Source organism: Gigantopelta aegis, chromosome 13 (assembly GCF_016097555.1).
Source record: "Gigantopelta aegis isolate Gae_Host chromosome 13, Gae_host_genome, whole genome shotgun sequence".
In the NCBI taxonomy this organism is placed as follows: Eukaryota; Metazoa; Mollusca; class Gastropoda; order Neomphalida; family Peltospiridae; genus Gigantopelta; species Gigantopelta aegis.
Window position 1 is genome coordinate 23,377,894 of NC_054711.1, and position 10,852 is coordinate 23,388,745.

At 38.2% G+C, this 10,852-nt stretch overlaps 1 protein-coding gene across 1 annotated transcript in view; it reads left to right on the plus strand.

Annotated features, from left to right (window-relative positions):
* The window catches only part of LOC121387228, a 13,814-nt gene extending 4,965 nt beyond the window's left edge, over positions 1 to 8,849 (plus strand). The window contains exons 3-4 of the mRNA XM_041518254.1: positions 1,438 to 1,616; positions 8,820 to 8,849. Coding sequence (XP_041374188.1) covers positions 1,438 to 1,616; positions 8,820 to 8,849 — 209 coding nt within the window. The remainder of the gene's footprint in view (positions 1 to 1,437; positions 1,617 to 8,819) is intronic.
* Positions 8,850 to 10,852: the final 2,003 nt, after the last annotated feature.

A 10,852-nucleotide genomic window follows, 5' to 3' on the forward strand; every position in this document is an offset into this window, starting at 1 on the left:
TGACATGGTTTTTTTTTTTTGTTTTTTGGACTGTATTCTTGACTGTGGACTGTATTCAGGGTTTTTTCAATGACATGGTTTTTTTTGCCTTGGACTGTATTCAGGTTTTTTTCAATGACATGGTTTTTTTTTGCCTTGGACTGTATTCAGGGTTTTTTCAATGACATGGTTTTTTTTGCCTTGGACTGTATTCAGGGTTTTTTCAATGACATGGTTTTTTTTGCCTTGGACTGTATTCAGGGTTTTTTTCAATGACATGTTTTTTTTTGCCTTGGACTGTATTCAGGGTTTTTTCAATGACATGGTTTTTTTTGCCTTGGACTGTATTCAGGGTTTTTTTAATACGACAAAATGCATTTCTCATATTTCTAAAAACTCACGTGCGTTTGAGAAGTAACAGTTACGGAGTCGAGTTTTAGTCTATTTTTAGAGGATATTTCACCATTTCAAAGTCACAGTCTAATGTGTCACTCAATTGTAACTTTATACAAATGTGTTACAGGTTTGTAGATTAACTAAACTAAGTGTTAATTTGCATGGGCTGAAACTAGGGTCTGTCCCTTTAATAGTTTTATTTCTCATATATTAACAATTTATTTTGAAATCCTTTCTTTAATATACGTGGCCATGCACCTAATATGTATCCTGTTTCTTTGGCACTAATTGTTATTGTCATTTTGTGATTATGTAATATTTTGGCATTTACAATAGTCATCCATTTTTTATTAGTACATCATTGCAGTTCAAATGTGTCCTGTGTATCTAACTGGAGATGAGCCTAAAATACTGTACAATGGTTATGTTTAATTTTTTTTGTGTTCCCACCAATATCTAAGCCAGTGGCCCTTGCAGGTTACTGTTAGAGAGTGCGTGCAAGGTCCAAAAATTACACCTGCGGTAATTCAAAATGCACTGACATACATTATCAAGTACGGCGGAAGCAAGTCGACATTGTGTGTGTGTGTGGGGGGGGGGGGGGGGGGGGGGGGGGGGGGTGACAGATCGAGGGCGCAAAGCAAAGTTTCAAAGGGAAGGAAGGAAATGTTCTACTGAACGACGCACTCAATACATTTTATTTATGGACCACACAGATATTGAAGGAGGAAACCAGCTGTCGCCAGTTCAAGAGCTACTCTTTTCGATTGGCAGCAAGGGATCTTTTATATACACCATCCCATAGGCAGGATAGCACATACCACGGCCCTTCCTCCGCCATGCCTGATTATACAGATAATTTACTTGATACTTTGAAGTTTAAGTGAGTGGTGCACCATCCAACCCCCCCCCCCCCTCCCCCCCGCTTGGATCCGCGCCTGTCAGCTATCTTCCATTGCCCCAAAGTTCACTGGAATACCATTTGCGTATTGGTTCTGGGGGTTCTTGATCACTTTTGCTTATGTTATGTATACGATATAATGTCTAAATTAAAAAAATTAGGTTTATCTGAAAAATCACTTTCCAAAAAGCCGTATACTTTCTATACGGGGGAATACCAATCAGCCGTACACTCTACATCCAAGCAGCCGTACACCATCCCCACGGATGAATGCCAATCAGCCGTACACTTTACATTCAAGCCGCCGTACGCGATCCACACGGAGGAATACCAATCAGCCGTGCACTCAGCCGAAACCCGCTACATTTTCCCATTAGTAGCAATGGATATTGTGTATACACCATTCCACAGACAGGCTAGCACATACCACGGCGTTTGATATGCCAGTCGTGGTGCACTGGTTGGAACGAGAAATAGCCCAATGGGCCCACCGATGGGGTTCGATCCTAAACCGACCGCGCATGAGACGAACGCTTTACCACTGGGCAATGTCCTGCCGCCTGCAGCCATTACTCACTGTCGGGTGATTTACTAAGGGTTATAAAGAGGAGCTGATCCTGACCGCGATATATGGTTCCCACTTCGTCTGTAGGAGGATTGCCACTTTATAGAACACCCCCCCCCCCCCCCCCTTTCCCGTACAGGTGCCTGCATAAAAGCAGGTAGCAAACATGCATGTGCATAGAATATTGCAATTAAGGAACTGTACATTTTCTATAGAATTACCGGTACTGATCAAATTATTTTAACGGCCAAGTTGCTATAAAGGTGCCACGAAGCAGGGAATAAATAGAAGGTAAACGTTTTCTATGTTTCCATTCGATTAAAAAAACTTTTTATTGGTCTGTTTCAGTATTTAGGGCGATAGTGACTATATATGGCATTTTAAAAAATGTCTAACTACTTGGCAGCCATCTTGAATTTTATTTTGTCAAACAGCGAATTCTAATTTTAAAAAAGAGCTGCAAACTGACCAGGAATAGACTGCATGTAGATATCATAATTTGGGCATGCGTATATGTGATGAGCCCATGGCGGTCATGGCAACGTTGTTTCGGAGAAAGTTATCGACCAAGACACAGACGTTTGTTTTTCTTTCTAAAAAACCCAAACACTCAACGATTCTTGCATTCACAAATATTTACCTTTGTATATATATATATATATATAGCCACACACACACAGACAGACAGACAGAGAGAGACAGAGGGACACCTAGGCTACTTCTACCTACAAAGCAGCAAGGCTATTTTATAATGCACTGACATGACGATAGAGTTCATGGTCTTTGCTGTACCATTCGTGGGGCACTGGTTGAGGCGGGGAAATCCCGAGTCCATAGAGGTGTATCGATTCTGTTACCCAGTGCACCTCAGGCGAGGACCGAGCTACATCCCACACGTCAGTAGACAAGGACACCAGGTCATGGAAACCTTGCCCGTGTAGAACATGCTCTAATCCGGGAGCTAGGTCATCCTCCATGACGTGGGTTGATGGCCTTGTAATACCTTGAAATATTTGTAGTCGGATTATTATGGTCATCCTAATCAATGATCACTCTGTTCGATATCGAGTTACATTCGGAAACAGATATTATCTCAGTATAATTAAACGGTGATTGAACACGAACGGTTTAGGAAACTGCCAAATGTATTGCATACAGCATCGTTATGATATACACTATGTAGATATCGCCTATACATCATATACACATATAAATAAACACATATACACACGTTTGTTTTGTTTAACGACACCACTAGAGCACATTGATTAACTAATCATCTGCTGTGTCATGACAAATATTTGGTGATTCTGACATGTAGTCGTCGGAGGACAAGGATCGATATTCATCTGTGGACCCACTGGGCTATTTCCCATTCCAGCCAGTGTATTATGACTGGTATATCAAATGATGTGGTATGTACTAGCCTGTCAGTAGGATGGTGGATATAAAAAAATCCCTTGCTACTAATTATATGGAACAAATGTGGCAGGTTTCCGCTATGTTTAGAAATTACCGTTTGACATTAATTATCTAAATTGCCCCCTTAAATTTTCTGTCCCGGATCATGCCCCTGGCTATCCAGGGGCGGGGCCCGGGATAAACATGCTCGAAACCTTAGTGGTATATGAGCATGTTAAACCAATTCAAAGTTAAAGGAAAAGGAATGACCAAATGTTTGACATCCAATAGCCGATGAGTAATAAATCAAAACAAACTTTACTTTTAACTGTCGTTAGAGGAAACCCACTACATCTTTCCATTAGCAGCAAAGGATCTTTTATATACATTTTGCCACAGTCAGGATAGCACATACCACGGCCTCTGATATACTAACTGAGGGGCACAGGATGGGACGTGTGAAACGCATACATTTATATCCGCCGAAGGGGTTTGATCCTACGACGAAAGCGCCCCAGGCGAGCACTCTACGGACTAAACTAAATCCGCCCCCAACCCGACACATGTAACGCATACAAACATATTATAAAAATAACAATACCTCGACAGTCTCTCTCTCTCTCTCTCTCTCTCTCTCTCTCTCTCTCTCTCTCTCTCTCTCTCTCTCTCTCTCTCTCTCTCTGTCTCTGTGTCTGTCTGGCATGTGCTATCCTGTCTGTGAGATGGTGCATATATACTAATGGAAATAAGTAGCGGGTTTTCTCTCTAAGACTATATGTCGAAATTACCAAATGTGTGACATCCAATAGCCGATGATTAATAAATCAATGTGCTCGAGTTGTGTCGTTAAACAAAACAAACTTTAACTTGAAATAGGAAAATATCCTATAATAATAGACTCGAGCTCGTCTTCACAACCGATACTTTTAAGACGTACGCGCGTTTTCTGAATTATGGAAAATGAATTTAGCGCTTTTACAAACACGTGGATGACCAGAAATAGTCGCATGTACAGAAATGGACAATGTAAACACTACAATGTAAGAATAACATCTGACTTCAGTAATACCTAAATGAGATTTAACAGTGAAAAATATACAATGGTCTTTAAACACTAGGCTCTGTCACACTAAAGAGACATTCCCGAGTTTCCTGCATTGTAAAATGTTTCCGACTAATAAAATATTTCTACGATTAAACTTACATATTAAACATATTAACTTGTTTAGAATATCAGTGTCTGTATATTCAGTGTGTTTTTGGTCGTCTTAGTATTTGCAAGGCCAAACTGGATTTTGTTTTCAAACAATTTCGTACGTACGAAAAAACTAAAACATTTTTTAGGAAATATAACATAGTACAACTATTAGAATGATCAGAAACACGTTTAATATACAACCACTAATATTTGATGCAGAAACATATATTTGATATGTAATTACAATCGTTAAAAAGTCTCTGTTAGTCAATAATATATTAAAAATTGCAGCAAACTCATGAATGTCCCTTTAATAGCAGATCGATCACCTGGGGTTTTTTCCCGACCAAGCCATCAAAGACCGTGGTATGTACTGACATGTTTGGGTAAGTAAACACGAAATATCCTAAACTGCTTTATCGTTACGAGCAGCGGTCGAGGGTTTTTCTGTCGACTAAACGTCGACATTATCATACATTAAACACCGCAATGTCAGAAAACTAAAGCCATAACATAAAGCCATAACACTCAATAAATTCTTCACCACAAAAAACGAAAGTTCGTCACTACTAAATGCATTGGTCATATCTTCACAGTTTGCCTGAGAGTAACACCGTTAATAGTTACTTATTTCTTCTTCTTCTTCTTCTTCTTCTTCTTCTTCTTCTTCTTCTTCTTCTTCTTCTTCTTCTTCTTCTTCTTCTTATTATTATTATTATTATTATTAGGTTCCCAAGCCAAGCCTGGGGAACCTATGTTTTTTGCTGGGATTATTATTAGGTTCCCAAGCCAATGCTTGGGATTCCCAAGCCAATGCTGGGGAACCTATTGTTTTTGCTGGCATTATTATTATTATTACTTTTTAAGCCGTCTGATTTTTCATTTTCTAAAATTAAATCTGGGCAGATTTACCTGAAATGTGCTGGGTAGTTTGATGCGTCGAGGGGGGGTGGGGGGGGGGGGGGGGGGGTGATCGTATTAAAACATTGTTTGTATTGGTTATGTGTATTGGCCTGTATCGTGAACTATATAACATTATTTAGTAAAAACAAATCTTCAGACGTCTGTTTGGTCATTTTGTAACAAACGATCAAGGCCTGTATAGCTGAAATTAAGTAAACAGTTGCCCACTAGGGGGTTGATGGTATTTTAAAACCTGGTGTTTATAGGTTATGTGTATTAGCCTCGATCGCGAATTTCGTATTGTATGTCACTTTCTATGAAAGTTAGATGTAAAAACTCTTGAAATTCTGCATTCATTTCCTACTGCCTATCTACATAAAAGTATAGAAATATTGAATTAAGCCGCTGCTTGCTTCCGGGGGGAATCGGGATTTCTAATGTTAAAGGCATACTGTCACAGATTTAAGAACCTTATTTCTCTAAAATTATTAAAATTACATTAATATTTGGAAACCAAATCTAGGTATCGCATCACCTTAACTAAACCATATTGAGTCAAAGCCATATCAACCCTGTTGGCAATATTAGTTTTTGAATTATAGACCATTGCCATAATTCGAATATTTTTATGAAATATCATTAATAAGTGGAATATGGTGGCTACGTAGATGGTTGAATAAAGTACATTTAGGGACAAATCAAATTTATATATTTTCAGGTAATACTTTGTTAGGCTATTTAATATGCTTTGTTAATGTCAAGGTCGTTTATTATTTCAAACAATTGCTCAATTTTACTGTTGTTATTTTTGTTATCAGTTAATAGTTATTCGAGCATACAATTCACTGTACAACACGTTGAGAAGAAATTTGAAATAAATTATTAAAAATTTACAAAACGGTATACTTATTTGTTGAGCGTAGGAATCATTTGTTGGCATGTAAATCGGTCTACATTCCTGAGTGACGTCACTGTAATGACACTATATTTTAGGGAAGTCTGTTATAGTTTATTTCAGAAAAAGTAATAAAACAGTTGAAATTAGAATAGGCTAACGCGTCGCCAATAAAACTAAATTTGTGACAGTAAAACCACCGATATACGTCCGCAAATCAGAAAACAGAGTAGGGTTATCACCTAAATATGTCCCTCCAACACAAAAGATGAAATTCCTAGGCATCAAAATAGATAGCATAAAGTGTACATTAAACTTATCTGAAGATAAACTTGCAGATTTGAGGCAATGTCTATTTCATTTCTCGAGATTAAAGAAAGCAAAGAAGTGTCAATTGCAACATTTGGCAAGTTAAACTTGGCCGCACGTGCAGTGCGAGGTGGGCATACTTTTATGAGGCGATTGATTGACTTGTGTAATATGGTTAAGCAAAAACATTACCATGTGCGAGGGCGGATGTGAAATGGTGCTTAGATTTCTGTGATGTTTTTAATGGGGAAACGTTTGCCATACAGGGTGAAAGTGTCTCCTACCATGAATTTGCGACAGATGTGTGTAATCTGGGCGGCGGCGGAGTGTATAACGGCGACTGGTTATAAACTGTAAACGTATGTAAACTGGCGGGCGGATGTACCAGCGATTAGCGACCAACATATTAATATTAAAGAATTGGCATTGTTGGGCGAAGCGGCGAGACAAGTTCAAGTTCTTTATTTGCCTTAAGTTAAAAAAAAACCTTATCTGCATAAATACATACATATATAATCACAATATATATACAAATATACAAATACAGGTGGAGAGTAGTTTAAGAATTAATGGTAAAATTAACATAGTATACTAGTAATAGTGGTGGGATGTACATAGAGAATACTAAACGAGTCCCCGTGAGAGACCGTTTATATTACAACGAGTGTGTTTTCGATCGTACATCAGGAGCGGAAGCGAGTGATGTACGATCGACAACACACGAGTTGTAATATAAACGGTCTCTCACGGGGACGAGTATAGTATTCTATTTATTACAACGCGCTACATTATTAATTTAAGTCGCCAAATATATTTTTTGTCTCTCACTAAACAGGACACTGAACGTAAACAAAACAGCGGAGTCATTCAGAGCGCATAATGTTATTGGAGGTCATGACCTCTCAAAAAGCATATCTCACATTGTGGGATATGAAAAATCTCTTACGGGTATCTTCGTCACCGCGGTGTAATAAATACATATGTGCACTATAAACATTATCGTGGTATAGTAACAATTCTAAATATATATGTATATATTGATGTATACCAGATGAAATACTATTAATATACTAGCTAATGAAACGGCAGGTTAGTGGATGTCATATTTTAAGTAATCTGCAGTAAATTGTCTCTTAACTTTATTTGCCAAAACTAAATATTTCCCCAGGTTATTGATGTCTTTATTGTTTTCAGTTGTTAATAGTTCAGTGAGCCAAAATACGCTTGGGCGTCTGTGGTAACATTGTTTAATATACGTATTCCTCAAATCATTCATAGCTGGGCAAATAAGGACAAAATGATATTCGTCTTCTATATCATTAGAGTTACAAATTGTGCATTTTCTTTCGGCCCTGTCGATTTTCCTATACCTTCCGGTTTCTATATTTAATTTGTGTGCACTAATTCGGATCTTTGATATTTCTTTTAAGTGATTTAATGGTATGGGTTTTCTAAGATGTTTGTAGCTTGAATTCAAGTAACACAAATTTATATAGGGTACCTCTCGGTGAAGTCGTTATTCGACTAAAACAATGTTGTTTAAAATTATCGTAAATTCTTTCCTTAATTATGTTATATTCTCTGTTACCAACATGTGGTATCTTCCATATATAGTTTAGTCCAAGCCTATTTAGTTCTTGCTTGACTTGTGTTACCTAGTTACCCTTTAATCATTCCATTTCCTCATATATAGCTAAAAGGATACAATTTTCAGTATTTCGTATTTTAAATCAAAATATTTAAAAATTCTTAATTTTCTCATAATATACGGAAGAAAACACCCTAACTCACTATATATAAATTCATTACATGCCCCTTGTTGTACTCCGAGTAGTTTTTTTACAAAATTTTCTATGAATATTTTCAACATCCCTTGCACAATGGAATTCCCAGACCTCTAACCCATAACTAAGAATACTATTAAAATAGGTGTCAGAAACAGATAGCATTGTTTCAATATTAAAATAATGTGGGCACCATCGTGGAGCGGCAAACATTTTGTGGCATATACTGATAATACTGTTGCGATATACTGCATTAACAAGGGGACATCTTCCAACCCGGTGTGAGTGGCAATTATTCGTGAACCTTTCTGGCTTTCAGCAATATATGGATTCCATCTGACAGCTAGGTATATTTCAGGTAGCAGAAATATCGTGAGTGACAATATTTCTCGACTGCATGAAGATGATAATAAATTGTGGTTGAGTAATTATAACAGTGATTCGTTGATTCATCATAGGACAATTGATTCTTTATTGTTTGTTTACAGGAACATTGGCTTCAGAGCTTCATCGTCTAGATTTTGAAATCAAAGGCTACAAACAATCGGCTTATGCCATAAGTACTAAAAAGACATCAATGACAAAAAGCTATCTAAGATTTTGTCTTTATTTTGGGTTGACACCTGTACCATATACTAAATTAATGCTACTTAGATATACAGCGTTTTTGGCCCGATCACTCGGTGCTAACAGTATACCTGGGTATCTTAATGATTCACATAGAAGCAGGTGTTGACAATCTCCTGACAGACTGGTCCCTTTCATTAGTCAAGAAAGGCATTATGAGGAAGAAAGGTAAACCTCCAGTGCAAAAGTTACGGATCACACCTCATGTGCTACATGCTATTCAACAAAAACTGGACTTCACAATTCTGTTCAATATTGCATTTTGGAGTGCTTGTGTGGTAGCATTCTTTACATTCTTTCGTAAATCATCGTTATTGTCGAATTCAGTGTAGTGTGTTATCCGATAAACAGCTGTGTATCCGTGACGTCGTCAATTTTTTATCGCACATGTACCACTTGCGCTTGCGCATTAATATTAACTTTCATTTGAAAAAGGATTTTACAATAATTTCAATGATTTCTTGTGCAATTTCTAGCTTAAAAATGTCTATGATCTTTTGTAGCTTCCTATCATGCCTTCTGACTATGAATACAATGGTTAGATGTCTTCTTCCTGCATTCCGCCATTCTGTATAGAAAATAATAATAATTAAAAAAACATTTCCCTCCCTACCTGGAAAAATTTAAATAAATGGGTGGACGCTAAACAAGTATATTTTTTTTATGTGGCCTTATATCCAATTAAGGTTCAGGCATGTCTTTTTCGGACACAATCTAAGTTCGGGACAAAAGGGTGGGGTGGGGGGGGGGGAGGAGGGGAGAGAGAGTTGAAAATGGGCAGCATTTGAAAATGCAATTAGTGAAAAAAGTTGACTACTCGACCGAATATTTTTATAATTTGGAGCATTTTAGGACAGTCCAAAAATAAATCGGAGAAAGAAGAGAGGATCGGTAATTTTCATACTTAATTTTGAACGAAGATCTAAACATTTAAATTGAGATCTGTTTGTTGCAGTAGTAGTTGTGAATGGAACAGAACGGTTACTAGTTTTACAAACATCCTATCAGGTCACGAGGTATTGCCAACATCCAGTCACACGACAGCTCAAATCGTCAGCTGGGGCGAAAAGGGGTTGCGTTCATTCAGACAATTTTGCGCTTCATGTTAAACGGGATGCATTGGCGTTGGATTTTATAATGGCGACATACATTGGGATGGGGGTGGGTGGGGGGGGGGGTGTAGGACACCCAAACTGTCCTTTGAGGGGCGACAGGTAGATATAAAATGTGACAAAAAAAGGTTGTGACTCGTGGGAGGGTGGTGTGTGTGTGGGGGGGGGGGGGCGTGACCTCATGGCTACGCCAGTGATTGGATAAACACTGGGAACTATCGAACTATTGGTGAACGCTAGGGCTGCTCGTGGGCGGGATATAAACGAGTAGCAGTCAATCGTCCCCCCCCCCCCCACCGTCCCAACCAGTGCTCCACGACGTGTATATTAAAGGTCGTGCCTATGGGAAAGTGTATGTAAAAACGTTCATGCTGCTTTGTCAATAGATGTAGACCGTGTGACAGCAATGGGTTAACTATCTTCCCCGACCAAGAGTTGAAATAAAACCAAATGGCCCTACTTTAAAATGTGCTGAGATGTCGTCAAACAAATATTCCATTCCTTTTCTTATCACTAGCAACGACAGCTTTGTAATTCTGATTCTGTCTATTGACTGTTGATGATAACGATGATGATGACAGTGATGTTGTTGTTGTTGATGATGATGATGATGATGACGACGATAATAAGTATGATGATGTAGGTTATAATTTGTTTTCCACAGCCCTGACTACTGCGGTGGGTGCTATGAGAAATGGTTTTATGGCGAAACTGAGATCATGTGTCCTAGAGTGTAACCTGGACCGACTTACTGATGAGGCTAAAACATCCAAAAGAGGAAG